Source organism: Hippichthys cyanospilos, chromosome 18 (genome assembly GCF_059441005.1).
Source record: "Hippichthys cyanospilos isolate Australia breed blue-spotted pipefish chromosome 18, RoL_Hcya_1.0, whole genome shotgun sequence".
Classification (NCBI taxonomy): domain Eukaryota; kingdom Metazoa; phylum Chordata; class Actinopteri; order Syngnathiformes; family Syngnathidae; genus Hippichthys; species Hippichthys cyanospilos.
Window position 1 is genome coordinate 13,474,907 of NC_142386.1, and position 21,020 is coordinate 13,495,926.

Consider the following 21,020-nt stretch of genomic DNA (forward strand, 5'->3'; position numbering starts at 1 on the left):
TTTGATTGGCCCAAAAGGCATTGTTGAATGATAAGGTATTTCTATATTTTCAAAAGACTTCGTTTGCTCAGTTTTGTATATAAACAGATAATTATTGTTTTCAAAGTAAAACAAGGAACACGGAGAATGACCAACAAGAGTCGTTTCGGCGAGAAATCTGGTTTAGGAGAGCCTACTCGTTGAGATGGTATATTTTGGACTCCCAGTCTGCTTTGCAACCACCATTGGTAAAATATAGTTAGGACCACACCTTGAATGATTTGACAAGATTGGGTTATTGTACTACAAATGGGCAATTGCCTTTTTACTATGCATAGTGAAGAGGTAAGATTTGTAACTTCTGCGTTTTATTGAACCTCAGATACAAAACCAGGATCAAAATTACAATTGTTTTCTTGATTACCCTTTTGAATGGAGATTAAACGAACATGCTTTAGCATAACAAAAGGACAAAGAGGGACTCCCTCCTAAATTTGAGCATTAACAAATGTAAAAAAAAAAAAAAAACTTTTAAAGGCTCTCTATTACTATTGTTAACCATGATTGTTTGGATTTTTTATGTACCTTTATTTGGGGGGATTTTTGTAATTTAAAAGAAAAATCAAACAAAAAACTAATGTTCTCTTGCAAACAAAGATGAAGCTATTAAACCTACACTTGAGTAGGTATCAGTACAAAAGGTTTGAATTACAGGAAAAACACGGACTAGCCTTGTGATTTGCCATAAAAAAGGGCATTTTATTAATTAAAACAATAGAAGGCATTTCACGCTCAGTTAATACATGTTCATCGAACAGGAGCAGCCAGGACAGCGTCCAAGGCGCTCTGAGCGTCGCTGATCTGCTGCTGCAGCCTCTGCTTCATGGCTCCATTCTGTGCTTTTTTCAGCATATCCTTCATGTCCATAATGGTTGCCCGGTAGCCGGGTGTGTTGTGAAACACTCGGATAGCCTTGTCGCCGCAACACGCCAAAAAACGGCCGGTGACGTCAAAGCGGAGGTCTGTAATGTTGAAGCTGTGCACATCAAGCAGCTGTTCCTCCAGCTCACCACTGCTGGCACTGTACATGGCCACATTGCAGCCATCGCTGATGGCCACCACCCGGCCGTCAGGCGACAGCGCCGCCAGACTGCCAGGGGAGGAAGTGCAGGGGACCGTCCTGAGCAGGTAAGGGTCTTGTTGCTGTTTGTACTCCACGTCTGTGTTCCACAACTTCCATGTGCCATCTTTGGACACTGTTACCATTCTGAAAACGCGAGGGAAGACGGCAAATTCGGCTAAATTAACAACTAACCAATTATTAATCAATAATTGTTTTTTGGTAATTGATGTGTGGATAGCTTTGTTTTTAATATTGTCTAAATGTTCAGAATTTGAGCACCTCAACAATAAATATCAGCTTTTCATATTAATCCATGGAAGCAGACTGATTATTTCAAATAAAACATTTGCTTTTACGCTCGGGAAAAAAACAACAAATAAAACATTTATAGGTTTTTTTCAGGCATGTTTGTGATGAGTAACTTAATGCGAATCGGTCCTTCCGTAGTAAGAGAATATCTGATATAGAAACTATACACTGGACTTCAGTCTAGATATGTATGTGCACAAAAGAAAAATACATTCTTACTTGTGAGAGTCATTGGAGAAAGCAAACGCGTGCACCCCAGCAGAGTGACCTTTCAGCTCGAAGGCTCGCGTCACCTCCTTGAACTCGCCCGTCTTTGCGAAGGTCACCTCCCACACCTTGACATCAGGAGTGAAGCCGCAAGCTGCAACAAACCTGATACGGAAACCGTATTATAATCAACAACTGTATACTTGTCCAACATAGGTGGTCAGATGGGATTGGCTACCTGCCACACGGGGAGACAGCAGCGTATGAATTGGTCATCTGGTTAGTGTTGATAGAGGCCAGTATTCTGCCTTTCAGGTCCCAAATAATGATGGTGGTGTCATTGGAGGCACTCATGATGAATTTGCCTGGGGGAAACAGCGCATCAAGGTGGTGTCTTTTTTGTTTTGTTTGTTTTTGTCTTTTCAAATAAACATCGTTTTTTGTGCTGTGTACCAGTCTCTGCAATGCCAATGTTGAGGATGCTGCCCTTGTGTTTGACCGGGAAGTCATCGGAGGCCACTTTAAAGCTCATACTGCCGTCTGCCTTTTTGGTCATTTTGAAGACGCGGATCGTGTCACCGTTAGCTAACCAGGTGATAAATGCCCTACATGGGAAAGAGCGAAACACAGGTATGCACAGCTTTGGTAAGTACCCGGTCTAAAAAAAAAGAGGCTTTAGAATAGGGTAAGGGAAGTTATTAGAACATTTGTACACAATTTAAATGAAGTTATGTGAGTGGTTAGAGTCCTGCTCTGCTTCACTGTATTATGGGGTTCCACATGGTTCCGTTGTTTTCTTCCACTTACTTTGTGCCCCCAGATTCCATCAATCCCAAAAATCAGCCTGATGCAGATCTTTGGCATTTGGACTAATCTGTGATTGTTTTAAATCTCATAGCTGATAAATTTAAAACACCAGGAAATTATTTCAGTACTACTTTAGCGATTCCACTGACCCTAGAAACATTATGCACCACTTGTTTTTGTTTGAAATTATCACAAAGATAGGTGAAATAGGTGACAATAGTCATTATATGCATAAAGAAAGTTGGGATAGTATCCAAAGTAAGATGATCAGCAAATAATTTCCGAAGACCTCAACTTTAAACAAATAGGACCAGTTCATAGATGACTACCCGTGGAAGAGTATTGACGTACATTGACAACCTAACCGTAACAGTAGTATGCTATTTGATATTCGATACCTTAATTTCGTAATTTTAATAACAGACACCTTGTGTTTTAATTGAACAGCCATGATCTAAAATCAGATGTAGACTCTTAAAATTCACCCAAATTGAAGTAGAAAACAGGTCGACTTATAAGCAAGATCGGCTTAAACTCAGGAGAAATACGGTAGGTCTATCTCTATCCCAAAGACTCTAGACATTCAATCCCAGAAACATGTGGAAAGTCTGAAAATGGCTGTAACCGAATGAGTCAAAATACTAAGTCGATGAAAGGGGGGAAAGGAAGCAAAATAAAAATCAAGACTGCAGGATGTGAGGCAAGGAGGGAAAAAAAAGTTTTATCTGAAGGAAAGAATGATGTAAAGGATGCTTTTGATGAAAAAAGCAGGTGACTTGCCTGGAGTCTGGGCTGAAGCGCACTAGCGTGGCATGGTCCAGCTCCACGTTGGCCCTTAGACACTTGTGCTCTCGGTTGTTGAAATCTTTGGTACTCCATATTCGCACGGTGCGGTCGTCAGCACATGATGCCAAGTACTTCCCGTTGCTGCTGAAATCCAGACTTGTCACATACCCAGTGTGGCCCTAACAAATATAAGTCATACTCTTATGGTCAAAATAACAAGTTAGTATTAATTCTGTTGAACTATGGATTTGTCATGCAACGCAATCAAGTTTACCTTGAGTGAGGAGGCCAACAGAGGATGGCTGAAAATATGTTGTGAAAGTTTTTCTCTACGGCTGCGCTGCTTATCCTGCTTGTTTTTTTTTGCTGCAGGTGCCTTCACCGTTACGTTTTCACCTGGAAGCACAGCATTTCTGAGAATAGTGACGACAATCTTTTTACTTGCTGTCGCAATAAATAATAAAAATAGCACCCTAACCATACTTTCATCAAATGGAGAAACTCCATCATTTGTTTAAGTAAAAATTTGGTCTATGCCCGAATGAAATGGAGATACTATATTGGAATCATTATTACACTGTAATAGATGATCAAAAAACACATTTTTGCTATCTTATTTATAACTGAAATGGGTCTGTAATTGAGATCAAATAGATCACCAGCTTGATGTAAAGGCGTGACTCTGCCCTGTTCCCAGCTAATTGATACCTTACATGTAGACATCTCAGATAGCTGGTAAGAAAATACAGTATTTTCAAAAGTCTTTATCTCAAACCTTCAAGACCAGCACTACCTTCATACAATTTAGAGGTAAGATTTTAAGCCCAAGCCCGACCCGACCCAAAATGTCATTCATTACGTTCGGGTCGAGTCGGGCCGGGCGTCTATCTTACTGACTTTTTTTTTTTTAAATAAATATATGTTTATAAAATGTATACTAAAACAATTTGTGCAATGTGGATACTAAACTAAGAAATACTTGTTATAAAATAGATAATTTGAATAAAACTATTTAACTACTATACAAGCCGCAGAGCCAGAGTGTGCTCTGCGCACGTGAACGCCGCCCTCTTAATAACCTTAATATATCTTTTCCCATTTATTTGATTTGCATTATTCTCTTTAAAGCCTAGTGGGCTGCAGTATTTCTCCGCGTAATTAAGGAAGTGCGCACCAATGACAGACGGCCTTAAAATTTTCCCCGTCAACTCTTAAAAAAAATCCATCAATGAGGGAAAATTGTCGGTTAATGTCACCTCTGCAGACACAGAAATATAAAAGATGTTAATGTTTATACAGTCTTGTGAAACTTAGATTTCGTTACAAACGGCTTTAATTTGTTATCATGAATCACCTCCTCCTCCCGAGTCCTCACAAATAAAATATGAAATTTCGGGTTTGCTTCAGGCTTGGGCCTGAAAATCAAGTTAATTGGTCGGGTTTAAGCTTTAATACCCTGGGCCTGGGTTGGGTCGGGCTGGATTTTTTTAGGCCGATCTTACCTCGAATACAATTCACGAATGAACTTTCCTCACATTTTATAAAGGAGAAACAGCCAGTACATCTAGGATTGAAAGAACATCGACACGTAGAGATTCAGAAAGTAGGGAGCTGCTTATGGTCAAGAAATGCTGAATTATATCAGCATTTAATAGCAGCTGTAATATGGTTTGGATATTTATCATTATTTTATAATGTTATTGAACGTCTTCAAAATTGTTTATCATTATTATTTGAAATAATCACTTAGCCGGTTAATGTGGTAATATTAATAGTTATTGCTTTTCCAAGCTTTATCCCTTATTGCCTCACCATTTAACCAGGGTAAATACTGTATCTTGTCCTTGATCGTAATAATTTAGGGTGCATGTTTACCAGTAGTGTTCATCTGTTCATCATTAAAAAAAAATTCTATGAGTCTCCAAAATTAAGTAGTGAATGCAATCTGTTCCATCTTATATTATTAAATCATGTGTTAATAAATCAAATGACTATAAATTAAATCAGGCGTCTCCGAACTCAGTCCTCGAGGGCTTCTGTCCACCATGTTTTCCAGGTTTCTTTCCCTGACACACCTGATTCAAAACATCAGGCCATCAGCAACCTCAGCAGAAGCCTAATGATGATCCTGATCAATTGAATCAGGTGTGTCGACAAAGAAATCTGGAAAACAAGCAGGGTAGCGGCCCTCGAGGACCGAGTTTCGAGAGAGAAATCTGGAAAACATGCAGGGTAGCGGCCCTCGAGGATCGAGTTTCGAAAAAGAAATCTGGAAAACATGCAGGGTAGCGGCCCTCGAGGACCGAGTTTGGAGACCCCTGAATTAAATTATACATTTCAAAAACTTGCAAATAAATGTGTTCTAAAGGTCCAACAGTATGTTTTATAATCGTAGGTCTAGTTATCATTAAATTATGTTACATGGGGTGTGGCACTTCTTTGCAGGCTGCCATGTCTGTGTACAGCTATAGATAATGGTAAATGCAGCACTTCCAGCAGCCCCAGCTGTTTGTAATGAGAAACGGTCTAAATCGTACACATTGTCCCTTGAAAGAAATAATCGTTCAATGTTTATGTGCACTACAAGTTAACCTTAAATCATAACAATTATGACTTTGTTTAAAAGTTAAGTAAAAAATACGGGCAAGTAGTTGCCATAGATGACATAGTACATAGGTCTCAAACGCCAGTCCTTGAGCGGCATTAAAAACATGCAGGTTTGGGGCCCTCGAGGACTGGAGTTTGAGGCAGGAGAGTTAGCAAACACACACTTACATAAGGGACATACACTAAAGAAACAACAACAAATAAAAATGATTGGGGGCAAAAAAAAAAACAGCATCCAAGATCAAAATCTTCCCTATCCTCCTTAGACCCAACCTTGGCACTTTGTGTTTTGGTGAATTCTCCATTTTATTTCAGCAAGAAATCAAAATTTATTGCATCCCACCTAATCCTGAAACATCATTGCAAAGGCCTGGATGTTCACGACTCAAGACACTGGACTTAGTAGGGTAGCTCGAATTAGACAAAGTATTAGAACAAAAACAAACGTCCATAGAGTGGTCACAAATGAATAAGATGGGTCTGAGAAGTTTGTTCTTTTTTTAATGACATTTTTTGGTATCTTCAGATACTGAGATTTTATATATATATATATATATATATATATATATATATATATATATATATATATATATATATATATATATATATATATATGATAAAAATGACCAATAAAGGCGGGTGGAAACGTTGTCAACCTATTTCAGTCAAAGTAACGGGTTACATGGCCAATAGGTCAAAGTTCAGTCATTTCTATCCCTCCAAGAGCAAGCAACCAATAATTTAACGATGCACTAAATATCATGCAAGATTGTAGTTAAAAATGACAAAAAAAAATGGAATAGAAAGTAAGAGCAAAGTGTCAGATCGGCAGCAGGTGACAGGAAAACAAGCTAACATTTAGCATCGACGATAGACACTCCTGCCAAATCTTACTGCCAGAATTGCTCGTCTCTTCGGCCACCTGTTGTAGTTCTTTCCGTTTGCCGCCGACGAAAGCAACCAAAGCCACCAGACAACCAAGTAACAAAGTCAACGCGACTAAAGCGACCACTTCCATCGCTCCTTGTGAAGATTTAGTCTTTCTCGGTGCCACGTAATTTGATTCGTGCCGCTAACGTGTATGGGATTGTTCTTTTTTCTTCCTCACCTATGGCAGGGAGCTGCTGAACGTCGCGGGGACGTTGTTGCCACTTGCAGGCTCAAAGCAGAACTGCAAAACAAAAAAACGAAACAAAACAAACTGTAGTTGATTTGAAAGAACCCTTCTTTCTGAAAAAACGTTTGGGTTTGATGCACACGTGATAGCTCAATTTGAATCCGATTAACAAATGAAGATGATTTTTTTTTTTGTATCCAAGATCCAAGAACTAAATGTTGCAGGAAAGCTTTTTTTTTTTTTTTTTTGCTGCAGCAAAGTTTTATTTGGTGCAACGCAGAACATTATGTCTGCATATTATCATCTGAAAAACCTACAGCATTGAATAGCTGTTAACATATTTTTTGTCAGAAAAGTTGGGTTTAGTTGATTTCAGAGTCAAGAATCCTCATTTCCCCTTTTTTTTAAAAATCATTTAATTAACAATTAGCACTGAGATCTAATGAACAGTATCAATTCAACATTGCTTCAGTTACCTTTTTTTTTGTGTTATTGATGTGCTATATTGAGGAAACAGATTAATTGAAGGTACAGATTAGGAAACCAATTTGTAAACCGAGGGAAAAAATAAGTAAACTGGAGTTACAGATTGGTAAAGCGCCGGAAATGAGTAGTAAACTGAGTGCACAGACTGGATTTGTAAATTTAGTGAGGACTAGTGAATTGAGGGTATAGATACAGTAAGAGGGTAGTTTAACATGGGGAACAGATGTAAAAATTGAGGGTACTAATTAGTAAACTGAGCGAACAGATTAGAAAATATTTTTTCTAACCTTGCACCAGAGCTTACTGAAGAGCGAGAATCGTACTAAAATGTTTTAAGATGAAGGCAGATTTTTTTTTTTTTTAAATACCAATATTTGGCAGTTAAAACACTGCACTGAATGAGTAGAAAATAAGAAGCACATTTAATGAGGCAGGTAAAATGTAAAGGTTCTCTTTTCGGTTAAATACAAATGTGTTTATGTAATTTGTGCATATATTAATACTAAATGTACAAAAAAAGGTTATTCACAAAAGAAATGACCATCCAAAAATTTTTATTGAACAACAGAAAACACCAGGAGCTGCGCGTGTGGCACTTATGATTGAGACCGTTAATGAAATATAAATTTCTACCAGATGATGGTGTTGTGAAAAAATTATTCAGATTGATGGCAAAGAAAGTTGAAGTTGACGTAAAAGAAACGTATCAAAGGAGATGCAGATGACGATTATTCAGGGCCTGGGATTCAAGAGGTAGTTTGGTACAACTCCATTTTTTTAAAATGGCAATTGAAATTCAGGTACGATCATCATTAAAGATGAAGTTTCCACCCCCCCCAAAAAAAAGGGAAACAACAACCATTTATTAAGACCTTTGGGAATGTTTTGCGGTTAACTTAAGCACTATATATGGTGAAGCAATCAAATCCATAAATTCAACTCTCCTTTATGTGCATATTGCAGTCACATACGCAGGCAGCCGGCAGTTTAAAAAAAATAATAATTTAAAAAATGCAAACTGGTCAACATTTACACAGCATTATGTATTTTTCTGTTTGCGCGCATCACCAGTCATCTATCCAAACTTAGCAAGGAGCAGATCTGCAAACATATGAATCAGTTTGTGTAAAAAAATAGTTTAGTCTCCATTCTCCTTAAGACGGTGCTCAACGGGAGTGTCCAAAACGACAGTGAATATCATTTCAGTACACTACTCGATTTGTCTTCTCCATCTAGCACAAGCGGCTTGAGTCTCCTGAGTGCAGCGGGTTGCCTCGGGTGGCTTTCTACATCCTCCGCCAACGAGGCGAGCTGAGAGCTTTGACGGCGTCTTGTTTGGAGGGTTTGGGAAGCCGTAGCAACAACTCAAAAATCCTCTCAAAAGCACGAGCAAAGTGAATTTACTTCTTCCTGTTGTGCTGACGCCGCGCTTGCAGTCTCTGCCGCGCCCCGCTAGGCTTTGGGCCCGCCCCGATGGAGAAGGAAGGAGTCGCTGGGGTACCTGATTGGGAAAACACAGCTTGTTGAGCAAGATATATGCAGAGAAGCAATCCAACTGGGTTGGTTCCCCCCCCTCCAAATGAAATGAGCAAAGACTAGGCCTAGACCAGTGGTGTCAAACTCAATTTTATCGTGGGCCACATTGTAGTTATAAAGACAGATTGGGAGCAAAAAAAAGTAGTGTTGTCATCCCCCCCTCAAAAAAAAAGTTGAAGACAACTTGCAAATTTGGTATTTTAGCCAGAAACCTGAAGTCAAGTCAGCATTTGGAAAATCACATAAAATGATGCGGCGGGCCAGATCTGGCCCCTGGGCCTTAGGTTTGACACAGGTCATTTAAGGCAAACAAAAATCTGCTTGAATTATTAGATCGAATAAACAATAAAACTGACAATTGAAAAAATAAGCTGAAATTTTGTTGAATACATTTTGAGTTTGTTTGTCCCACACTTAGCTAGTTTGGAGGTCAGAAGCAAATAAAAACTGTTCACAAGAGCGATTGGGAACAAAAATTGTTGAGGTTTGTTTTTCCTCCAAAACTTTTAAAAGTTGAAGACAACCTGCAATATGGTATTGTAACCAGAAACTTGAAGTCAAATCAGCATTTGGTCGGCCACATAAAATGATGCGGCGGGCTGGATCTGGCCCACGGGCCTTGAATTTTACACCTGTGGCAAAGACTGATTATCGGCTGGGCAAACTATGAGCACTGATTGGAATTTGTCTTTTAAAAAAAAAAAAAAATCTGACAACCAGTATTAAATTGTACAGCCTATTAAAAACTACTACTACTATTAGCACTGGACTGAATTTCCTGCATTCATAACCTACCAAAAGGAACAGCATTGAAAGTCTGGACCGGAATTGATGGACTTCCAAAGAGAATTGGACCAGGAGTCGTGGCAGCGCTCTGACCAAAAGCTGGTGTTGAGGTGCCTGAAGAAGAGAGTCAAGTCAGTTAAAGACAGAAAACAAGAACAATGCAAAATTGATGCAAAACCCGAAATATAAAATGAACCTTAGTATACATTTTTCAGATTGCAAAATGTGTTCTTCAATCTTGAGCAGACAACAATAAAATTCAGCATTGCCATTCTAAACGTGAGTAGCTAGGCTCATTTTCAGCAACAGCTGAGGTCTTTTCTCTTACTGAATTATTTATCAAAATGCACAGTCTAGCACTTTTTTCCGCCCCAAAAATTAAGGATAAAAGTTTGGTCTGCGGCCCAACAGTTTGTGGATCAACTGGTAAAAGGCTGCACAGGCCTCACCTGAAATAATTACAGTGGCATCTCTACTTACGAACACCCCGTGTTACAAGAAAATTCAGCTTATGAAATGCCTCAGCAGATAAAATACTGTCTCTATTAACAAGAGAAAATTCAAGATACAAAAAGCAACATTGCTGGCATGAGACACCAGTGCTCATGCACACATGACTGTAATGTAATACGTTGTCACAATTTGTGATGTCTACTGTACTTGTTACAGCGTGTGATGCATTTTTATAATTTATGAAAATGCCGTCTTGCCCACAATAGTTTTTTGCATTAATGTTTACTGTGGTCTTCCACTTTTCATCTTAACTTGTTTCATCCATTCTACCCACCAACAATTTACACTGTAGAACTAACAAACATAAAATTGACATTAGCTATGGCTAACATTGTACATATTCACATAACACACATATGCAACATACCACTTTGGGCTGTCGAGTCTGATGTTAGCGTTGTTAGCACGTCATTACTACTTTAGCAATGACATCATACAGGAAGCACCTCGCATGATTACAAAGTTAAATTCAACACATTTAAGCCGAAATTTTTACTGGACATGAAAACATCCAAATCATATAACATTGATAACCCTTGATAACCCTTTGGAAAAAATCAATATTTTTCAATCATTCATAGAGCCTCATTAATTTAATTTTCTTTGCGGTCACGTTTGTGACCGATGCATTGAAATGGGTTAAGTCAATTTATATGCTCAAAATAATCCATAAATAAATATCATTGCTCCTATGGATTTGTAAATGATACCTGGACTACAGGAAATGTAAAATAAAACATAAATTAAGGACCTAAAAATGTCTATCTCAAGACAAACAATTGAACTGCATTCATATCGTCGACTTGCAACAATTACTGCAGTGACAGCAGTGCACGTATGAGCACAGTCTCTTATGTCAAAAATCAATTTTTAATCCCTGTGGGGTTTTTTTCTGTATATATTATGTATTTTCATGCAAGTTAATCAACCCAAACTAAATGTTGGACAATAATAATAACTCACCAACAGCCCCAAAATTGAAGCTTCCCATCTGCGGTGCTGGGTTATTGGCGACAGGTGTTCCAAACTGCGTTTGTGAAATGGCAGCACCAAAGTTGAAGCCGCTAGATGCTTGTGGCGCAGGCCCTGAGGGCGTCTGATGAGGAGCAGTGCTACCAAATGCGAAAGAGGGCGTGCTCTGAGTCTGGGCAGCTTGGCCAAAATTTGGTGCCGCAGACGGTAGGGTGGTAGGGCCAAAAGCGCAGGGGGTCGAGCCGCCCCCAAAAGCTGGTTTGGTTGGCGTCACAAAACTGGATGGAGCTGTGGCAGCTGCCCCAAAGTTGAAAGGTGTGGCAGTGGGGTTAGACGTGGGCGCAGTCAATGCGCTGCCACCGCCGAAGGTAAATGGTGCAGCAGGCGTGGAGTTGGTGGACTGGAGCGCCGGAGCTTGAAATGATGGCTTACCAAAGGTGAATGTGGATTGGGTTGTGGTGACAACAGCATTAGTGCTGGTGGTTGAGGATGCGGGCGGGGCCATTGTAAAGCCTCCAAACGAAGCCGTGGTTGGGTTCTGACTGACTGCAGTCGGACAAAAGGAAAACACTTTCTGGCTGGCGACTTGAGCAGTTGGTTGTGAGGCTCCAAATGTGAATGTGTTACTGGAGGTTGTGGTGGGGGCGATGACTGGGGGCGCAGCAGTTGTGGTGGCTGCAGCTCCAAACTGAAATCCCATTGTAGTAACCGGTGCTGAGGTGGTACTTGTGCTAGTTGATGGTGGTGCCACCCAGGTTCCAAAGATGGATTTTACAGCTGACTGGGCGGAGGCGGCTGTGGTGGTGGAGGCTGTGGTTGTTGTTGCAGTCGAGGTCAATCCAGGGAAGGGTGACGAGGCAATGGTGCTGCTTGTTGAAGCATTGAAGATCGATGAAGTTAAAGCAACTGTCGCAGATGTTGCAGTGGAGGATGTATAAGGTGATGGCACAAAGCCGCCCACCGCGGTACTGGAGATGGTTGTCGATGTTGCAGTGGATGTTGTGTAAGGCGGCGGGGTGAAGCCAAGCCCGGAGGTGGTACTTCCAAAAACAGGGTTGAAATGCTGAACTGGGGGTTTGCTTTCTGGGGTTGTTAAAGTTGACGGGGTTGTAGTGGCGGTGGGGAGGGAGAAGATGGGTTTGAACCCCGAAGCCAGCAGGGGGTTGGAATGAGTGAGCGTCGCGGTGGTGCCAGGGGCAGGGTTAGAAACAGAGGATGCAGCAGGAATGCTAATCTGGCTGGACGTTTCGAACGGACCAGCTGTTGATAGTGACAGAGTGGTGTTGCCGGGTTTGGAAACCTGGCCTTGGACTTGAGTGAAGGCAGAGGCGTGATCCACACTGGTAGAAGGGGGCTGCGACAGGGAAGCAGGTGGCAGCTTCAGAACATCTGTTACGGTAGGGCCCTTCAGGGTTGAGACGCTGGGTGGTGCCAGCGAGGTCATTGCAGACACTGAGCAAAAATCCAAGAGAAAGTATGATGCGTGTCAACAAGTGAACACATATTCCACGTTCCAATTAGCCCATGACCCAGTAATTTGACATTGAGCGTTCCTACCTGTAGTTGTGCTGGCAGCAGAGACCGCACACACTGGACTCTTCATCTTCAGCGCCTCCAGGACTGGGTTAGGAATCATTGGGGCTGTTTTAGGATCTAGATTGATTACCGGAGTGGCAGTGCTGGAGGTTTTGGGCAGAGGGGCAGCTAGAAGACTACTCAGGGTGAGGGTGCTGGAGGTTGTGCTCATGGTTTTCAGGGATAAGGTGGTCAAGGAGGCTTGCGTAGAGGAAGTCAACGGAGAGGCGGACTTCTCAGGTTCAGGAACTGGATAAGGGCAACAAAACAGGTTCATTGAATACAGAGTATATATGGGATTTCTGCAGGTATCTTGCAGGCATGGGTGTCACAGAACTTTTGAAGTCCCATTTAACCTCCCTCCCCACAAAGGTTGTGAAACACTGGCATAGACGGTAAATTGAAATTGTCGTTTTGGCCAGGCACCGTAAATTCAGCCCCAGGAACTTGAATTCAAGGTTGTCTTCATTAATTTACCTGGTGTCTCCAAGACCTTCTGGATCTTGCTGATGGCTGCCTTCTTCTCTTCATCCAGATCCTTCACAGTGATGGTGTAACCCAGCTCTGGTGGAGGGGGCTGCAAATCAGTAATAGAGATTGATTGATTATCAGCTGGGCTAATTATTGGAGCTGATATTTGGAAATTTGCCGTATATCTGTATCAGCCTTTTTTTTTTAATCCGACCGGCCGATAAGAAGAAATCAATGTAAATGTTTTGCCTTTAAGGCTCATTCAACGAGATATTTTTGTTTCAAATAATGTTAAGAAAAAAGTTTGTATAATGTATTGTTAAATAATTGTATTATTGTTTTGTTTGTGTAAAGGAAACATTTTGCAGATAGAAGTGCACTATGGTTTTGCCGATGACTCATTTCTGCTTCCACGTTTGCTGACGGCCGCGCTCATCAAAGAGCATTCTAATGCCATCCTCGGTGAATTATCAAGCAGGAATGCTGTAAGTTTTATTTTATTATATTTCACACATGAGTATCGATTTTAAGGTATGTTTTCGTTGACTTTTTTTTTTTAACGAGATCGATGCAATTTTCGTTCATTTCGTTCAATTCAACTTTATAGATGTTTCTGAGTCTAGGAAAATCAGACACTTCTGGAGCTATTATTTTATATTTGTGTGGTTCCATAAACATGCTTTAGCCATTTCAATGAAGTTCAGTCTTTGCATTATTGTCTTTTTTAAGATAACTTTTACACTTTTACTGCAAATTAATATCGGCTCCAAACATCGGTTATCGGCCTCCTCTAACTCCTAATAATCTGTATCAGTATTGGTCCTGAAAAACACACCATAACGGGTGATCTCTTATCAATGAGATATGAGTTATTTGACACAGGGAAGAAGAAAAAAAAAAAAAACAGGATTCAAACGTCAAACTCTTTTCAGATCATAAAGCATTCCATAAACATTGCTAGTCATTTGCTCACCAGTAATATTTGGTCATCCCGGTTGCTAGACACCAGCTGAATCTTACGTTTTCGCTTTCCACTGCTACCGGCAGAGATTGTTGATGTTGTGGCTGGGACTTCGACTACTAGAGTCACTTTGGCTATGAGTAAATCCAAACAAAGAATACACAATAAACTTTATAAAAAGAACTCAAGTTGATTGTTTTTTTTTTTTATATTATGTTCTATACAGCCCCATCACTTTCAACACAATATTCTGATTAATATTAGGTTTGTAGAACTTGAAATACAGTAAGCAGTTACTGTAAATACACCTGTTTTTGTCTGTCTCAAGCTGCGGCCATTTTACCATTTGCTGTCTATTGAAGATGACATTACAGTTATTTGGTAGCAGGTAACCATATCCTGTAACTCTCCAGTAACAGCTCACTTGTTAACGTGTTTAGTCATGTGAGGGTTGCAAGTTGAGCCATGATTGGTCTTTTCCTCAACCCTGAGCCACTTTGATCTTATTTTCAGTTGACAGCAAGTGGCAAATTGACCACCTCTTGAGATGGACAGGTGCATTTTGCTGCTTAATTCATATTCCAAAAATAACTATTTTCCTTCTTAAATGCATGACCTAATTGCAAACCAAAGGTGGACACTTACATGGATCAGGTGTTTTGTCTGAGGCAGCCCTTTCTGAGCGCATTGAAAATGCCGAACTAGGAGAAAGACCATCATCCACTCTGATTTTCAAGAAAAACAAAACAAAAAGGGGTGGGGGTGGGCATTTACTAAGAGTCACATTCACTCTACCTTGGAGATCAAAGCATGTGAACGCACCTCTGCCTCTTGGCAACTGCATCTGGTGTCTGTGAGCGAGATGAACCAGGGCTGGACATTGGTGAGCTGGGTGCAGATGGCTTCTTAAACTTTCAAATGCAAGCGTGAGGTTAACAGTTCAGCTCTTTTCAGCCACTTTGCAAAGCACTTTGTCAATTTATAGCATGTAAATTCAAGACAAAGAAAAACACGTAAGATCAAACAAAATAGGTAATGATCCATTTAAAATTTAAGATGGCGACAACAAGAAATTGTATTTTTGATACATGCAGCCCTAAACAGAATGTTTGGTGACTACCTGTACGAGACCCAGTGTTGAGCTGTATGAGCTTTGGATGGGGTTTCTCTTGGACCCCGGTGTCCCTCTAGGGACCCCGCTGGCAGAACTGATGGAGGATGTGCGGGACCTCTTCAATGTGGCCTCTTCCGCTGCTGAAACCATCCCTCGTTTTAGGCTTCCTGGCCTGCATAAATAAAAAGCTTAAATATTGTGAAACAACCAATCAACAACAAAACATGAAAAAAAAGATGCATTTAAGACTCACTTAGGGACCAGTTGGGATGGTGCGCCATTGGGCAATAAGGGCTCGAAAGCGGAGTGAGTGCTTCCTTCGCTGTCATTTCGCCTTGGGGACAAATTAAGAGTAAGGATAATGCAAAGTAATCCACAAATATTTTTTGATCGTTTTGATCATAACTGCGGTATATTTTTTTTAAAAGAGTTTAATCATTTTCAGAGTTTCATTTTTTTTTTTTTTTAACCCGCTGGATTGTTGTATCTGACAATAATTTGGCTAAAATATCCGGATTGTGCTGTAAATGAGGAAAAAAAATTGTTGCATGACAACCAGAGCAATAACATGTCTGGCGATTGATTGTAGAGAGGTAAACGTCGATTCATCGGCACGACACTCAATTATTACCAAGTGTAGCATAAGTTCTTAGCGCTGTTTACCTTCTCTTGCTTGTCTGCTCAGTAGTAAAGCTTCTGTCTGCATCGTTGACCTCCCGCTTGCGGTTTTCCAAAACCTTGAGGACACTCTCTCTGGAACAGGGGTCAACAGGTGTCCTGGGCATAGCGGTGCAACTCAGATTCTCAAAACTAAAGGAAGATAACACATAAAGTCAGGAACTCACTTTTGGGTAGTTCCTCTCCATTCACAGCAACAGTAATTAACATTGAATCAAACCTGGAGCTGTTGTGGTCAGGTCGGGCAATTTTGACAGTGACAGGACTATAGGCAGGTGAATTCCTAGGCGTGAGGATGCTCTTCTTCCTGAAGCCATCCCACCTCACGGGAGGCAGGACACCTACAGGGGAGGAACCTGGCTGCTGAAGAGGGTAGTGCCGCTGGGGAGTGATGGTGAAGTGTCCAACTGTCCCCAAAGTGTCCCTGAAACAATAAAGAAAACTAATTATTCACGCTTTACTTTTGACCAGTGGGCAGCATAGTGGAAGACTGGTTAGCACGTCCGCCTCACAATTCGACGGTCTCAGGGTTAGGGTTAGGGAGTTTGCATGTTCTCCCCATGCCCGAGTGGGGGTTCTTTGGGCATTTCGGTTTCCTCCGACATTCCCAAAAACATGCACGGAAGGTACATTGGACACTCCAAATTGCCTCCTTGGCGTGATAGTGTGTGTGGATGGTTGTTTTGTCTTTGTGTGCCCTGTGATTGGCTAGCAACCAGTTCAAGGGTGTCCCCCGCCTGCTGCTCGAGGACAGTTGGAATGGGCACAAACACACCAGCAACGCTTGTGAGGATATTAGGCCAAAGAAAATGGATGGATGGAGTTGACCTGTTACTCCATCAGTCAAAAATGTCAAAAAAGTCTGTCAGTTGTTTTTGTTTTAACCCTTGTGTCCATTGTTAACCATTTTGGTCATTTTTCTTGATTTTTTTTTTTTTGTGAAATCATAGAAATCATTGGAAAAAAAAATCCTGCAGATTATTAAAATCAGCTGAATGGTCAAAGTGGCACTATGCTGTAGTCTATAATCTATTGCAGTCATTATCATTTTCATTTTTTACATGCATTGTAAACTGTCATATTACTGTTCCAGCTATTTTTATGCCATTGTTTTGAACGTTAGTCAAGATAGGTCGACAAACAAAAAAATTCTTTGATGACTTATGTTACACGACAAGACAGTAGGTGGCACCAGAAACCAGTAAATGTTTTTAGGAAAGCCAGCCTTTGCTTTACACAACACAAGTCTTGCCTCAATCCAAGTGCGATTGTAGTTGGGAATATTTCTTGTGCGCATGAGAGGGGTATGTTATCTTTTCAGAGTTGTGCTAACGTGTACATGTGTGTATTTTAATGTTATGTCTATTAGATGTGCAAACAACAGTCTTAGAAGCAAATACATGCGCATATTTCTTGCTATTATTTTTCACTTGCAAATTTTTCGCAGGGCAATTCTGTTGCAATCGCTTGCCAGTATTACTTTATTTTAAATCATGCATGTCTGGATAAGTGCTTTGACTTCTGCACAATTACGATTCAAATCGATGACGGCGCAGGTCTAAATAGTGTGTTACTTATTTTATTTCCAGTTGGATCGTGACGTTCTCGTTGAAATTTGTAATTCGACTTGCACTTGGGAGTTGCGAGCTGAACGAACAACCCTCAAGAAGCATTTTTGGATGATGCATATAATCTTGTATAACTTCCGCCACTATCCACTTTCAGGTTAGTGGCTACCACAACCGACCCATAAATAACGCTCTGCAATTAGCAAGCTGCTAACTACTCATCATTTTCAAGTTCTATGTCACGGACGAGATGCTGGAGTTGAGCGTTATCTGACCAAACTGCAAGGCCAACAATTGATCACGAGCTGACCCCTCACCACTTATATGCACTTTTTATAAATAAAAATGCAACTCCAGACGCTTTGTAGTTGAACTACGCAGATAGAAATAGTTTTTATTCATGAAAATGCATATAAATATGTTTAATTCTACGTGTTGTTCGATGTAAAAAAAGAAGGTTGTATTTGCATAAAAAAAAAAACAAAAAAAAATGGAAAGCTGTGATGCCACTGAACATTGAGTGGTTGAAAAAATATTATCAATGATCTCACAACTCAAAAGCCATCGACCATCTTGGTTGAAAAGTGTTTGAGAGGGGACTAACTGCTCAAAAAAGTTCTATGCATTGATTTTTTTTTTAAATCAGTTAACGGTGTATAGAAAGGTCTTATGTTTTTGATACAGCCCCTTTACTTTTTTCAATGTCACTTTTTTTTGCACGTATATTGTACTGGGGTGGAGGATAAAAAAGTAAATAAAAACAATGTATGTATGGATCTGATGCCACGGAATGTTTTGAGTGGTCGATAGAAAAAAATATTCATAAATGACATAGTTTATCACACCTCAAAAGCCATCGGCCACTTTGGTGTAAAAATGGTAAAGGGGGATTTTTTTTTTTTAACTTAAACTGCCACTGCTCAAAAAGTTGCTATGCATAGAATTTGTCTTTGGTATGACTTGATGACATATTCAAAGCTATAATACGTGATGTAAAAGATTCAACCTTTTTTCTTCGATACAGCCGCTTTCATTTCTTTCAGTTGCCTTTTTTGCATTTGAATGAATAAATAAGCACTTGAATGAATAAATAAGGAAAAACCTACATATGTAGCGCTTTGCCTCCACTGGTTGAAATATCCTTCTGATAACTCATAGTAAAGTTCACAAACATTAAAAAGTTCATGAAATTAAAGAACAAAGACATGTTTGTTAAAAATAACTGGTTAGCTCCCAGATTTAGTTTTAATCATTTTAAACTTCTATTATCATTTTTTTTTTTTTTTTAAGAATCAGAATTGAGAATTATAAGGAGCTGGAATCAAATTGAAAAACGGGAATCGCCCATATTCAAATAAGGCTCAGCCCTAATAATGACTAATAGCGTGGATGTGTGGAAAAAATATTCAATTGACCGAATTGTGACATATGTAGTATGGGCCCAACGCTAACGATGTACAAGGCCAGTTGTGATTCAGGCAGGAATACCAATCAAAAAGGTTTAACATAGATGCCTGTAATGATATCAGCTACTTGATACTTGATCTGCAAGAACTCATACTGGCATCAGTGAAAAAAAAAAAAAGTTGGAACGAATGTCGCATCTTTTCCAAGGATCCCTAACACGTCTCAAGAAGGTGCTTTCCATCAGTGGTTCTCAAAGTGGGGTCCATGGCCTGACTTCAGGGGACTGTGAAATAATTTGAGTTATTAATAAAAAACATGTGATTTCATTTGAGTTTGTACTGAATAGTGAATGTAATCTCTAGTAATCTCTTGAATAAATCAATCAAGTCAACCAGTATAAAATATTTCTAAAAATTTAATTTTTGAATTTGTCATATGACCCACGTTATCCACTTCATCGTCAAAGAGCTTGATTATTTAGTCAGTTCATTACTTCAATAAAGCAATCAAGTCAACCAGTTTATTTATTTTTTTTTAAATCTTATGATTTTAGGAGTTGTCAAATAGACCCACGTAATCCACGTTATCATTGAAGATTTTGAATATTGAATAACAAAATATTTGGCAGCAACCAATTTGTAATAAGGACGTGGGCAATTTTCAATATTTATTTTGTCAACTTCAGTATGGCTGAAAAGTGAAAAAAATAAGCCTGTTGGTGACTAGAAAGGGCACTTATGTTTGACATACTTTTTTGTGATGGCGGGGGGACATCCTTAGAAAATGTGCTTTCTATAAAAGAGAGAGGGTCATAATAAGACGCATCTCCACACACGTAATATTGCAAACTATAGGACTGATGCTCTTACTAGTAGAGCTGCCGTCAGTGTCATTCTAGGATACAGTAGATTCGCTCAAGTATTATATTAGTGATTGCAATAAAGTACATTGATTTTGGAATGCCTCGCGAATGCGTTTGTTTTGGTTCTGTTATTTTTGTCCTAAATTCAAGGTTCTCAATGCAGGTGTAGTTTATGGAGTGTCCGGCGGAAGCACTGGTTCAATGGCAATTAAGACCTACCCGGTAAAAGATAACCTCCGGTTCGGGGTACAGACAGCGTGGTTGGGTCTGGATAACTTTTCCCGCAGTAGCTCCCGTGGGTTCCGGACCACTCTTGGTGTCCCAAGGTGGCCGGTCGGACTTTCCGGTTTGCCAATGTAGCTCCCCATGAGAAAATCCCCGGGGCTTAAAAGAAACGTGTCGCTAGCTATGTGCTCCCCGCGATAGCTCGCACTCGCAGCGTCGGTCAGTCTTTGTCTGAAAGCCCCAGGTGATGACCCGCGTGGTTCACGTCTGACTACGTAGCTTTTGGTCGTCTTCTTCCGAGACACCACCGACACGTCGCTCGCCCACCAGTCCCAAAAGTGGCGCAGATAACCGGCCGGAGCGTTAAATCCAGCCCGATGATTAAGGCCTAATCTGGCGGGAAACGGCGTTTCGCGACGGAGGAGGGACGCGCCGCCACAAAGCGCGAGAGTTAAAACAATGTAAAGAAAAGAGGGGATGAAATAAAGGGCGAGACTAACTATGCCTAATGCAGAGAGAAGCGCAACATTTTTCTCTCTAGGTGACATGGCGGCAACGCGCCCATCGTGCTGCGCTCCAATCCCAGGGCTTCTTCTGCGTTGGTCAAGACTGGCCGTTTGACTGACGTTCGGTGTTACAGCGCCACCCAGTCACAAATAGTGGTATAACACAGACACGCGCTTCATGTCGCGTTTCCTCACAATAAAGCTAAAGTAGTGTTCCCTCACAATAACGCTATTCACTTTTTACGATCACTTAAAATGTACCTTGTGCAAAGGAGAACTGACATTAATGCCATTTGTCTCAATCCCTTTGCGGTTTACCACGACTTAGTTGACTAACTCTCGACACTGACAAAGAAAAATGTATAGCTATCACACGGGTATGTTTTAATTGGGAGAGTATACTTGAGTTTATACTTGAACTTTTT

The 21,020-nt window shown here is 40.3% G+C and overlaps 2 protein-coding genes across 2 annotated transcripts; both read right to left on the reverse strand.

Annotated features, from left to right (window-relative positions):
- Positions 1-711: 711 nt before the first annotated feature.
- tbl2 (transducin beta like 2) lies at positions 712-6,902 on the reverse strand. The gene is made up of 7 exons (XM_088439991.1): positions 6,713-6,902; positions 3,486-3,607; positions 3,206-3,390; positions 2,072-2,223; positions 1,857-1,983; positions 1,631-1,783; positions 712-1,246 (listed from the first exon to the last, which is right to left on the reverse strand). The coding sequence occupies exons 1-7, from the start codon at positions 6,834-6,836 to the stop codon at positions 787-789; spliced, it is 1,323 nt and encodes a 440-aa protein (XP_088296117.1). The 5' UTR covers positions 6,837-6,902; the 3' UTR covers positions 712-786.
- Positions 6,903-7,958: 1,056 nt separating this feature from the next.
- pom121 (POM121 transmembrane nucleoporin) lies at positions 7,959-20,665 on the reverse strand. The gene is made up of 13 exons (XM_088441651.1): positions 20,084-20,665; positions 16,248-16,451; positions 16,013-16,159; positions 15,603-15,683; positions 15,356-15,521; positions 15,058-15,146; positions 14,881-14,960; positions 14,248-14,369; positions 13,281-13,380; positions 12,786-13,052; positions 11,220-12,680; positions 9,753-9,857; positions 7,959-8,922 (listed from the first exon to the last, which is right to left on the reverse strand). Exons 1-13 carry the CDS (start codon positions 20,635-20,637, stop codon positions 8,822-8,824), a joined length of 3,477 nt encoding a protein of 1,158 aa, XP_088297777.1. The 5' UTR covers positions 20,638-20,665; the 3' UTR covers positions 7,959-8,821.
- Positions 20,666-21,020: the final 355 nt, after the last annotated feature.

Coding starts and splice junctions, on each gene's coding strand:
- tbl2 (XM_088439991.1), bottom strand. CDS start 6,836: ATGGAAGTGGTCGCTTTAGTCGCGTTGACTTTGTTACTTGGTTGTCTG. Junction 3,608..6,712: donor AGAGACGAGCAATTCTGGCA/GTAAGATTTGGC, acceptor CTGTGCTTCCAG/GTGAAAACGTAACGGTGAAG. Junction 1,984..2,071: donor CATTGGCATTGCAGAGACTG/GTACACAGCACA, acceptor TGTTTCCCCCAG/GCAAATTCATCATGAGTGCC.
- pom121 (XM_088441651.1), bottom strand. CDS start 20,637: ATGTCACCTAGAGAGAAAAATGTTGCGCTTCTCTCTGCATTAGGCATA. Junction 16,452..20,083: donor CGGAGGTTATCTTTTACCGG/GTAGGTCTTAAT, acceptor TTATTGTTTCAG/GGACACTTTGGGGACAGTTG. Junction 8,923..9,752: donor TTTCAATGCTGTTCCTTTTG/GTAGGTTATGAA, acceptor TTTCCCAATCAG/GTACCCCAGCGACTCCTTCC.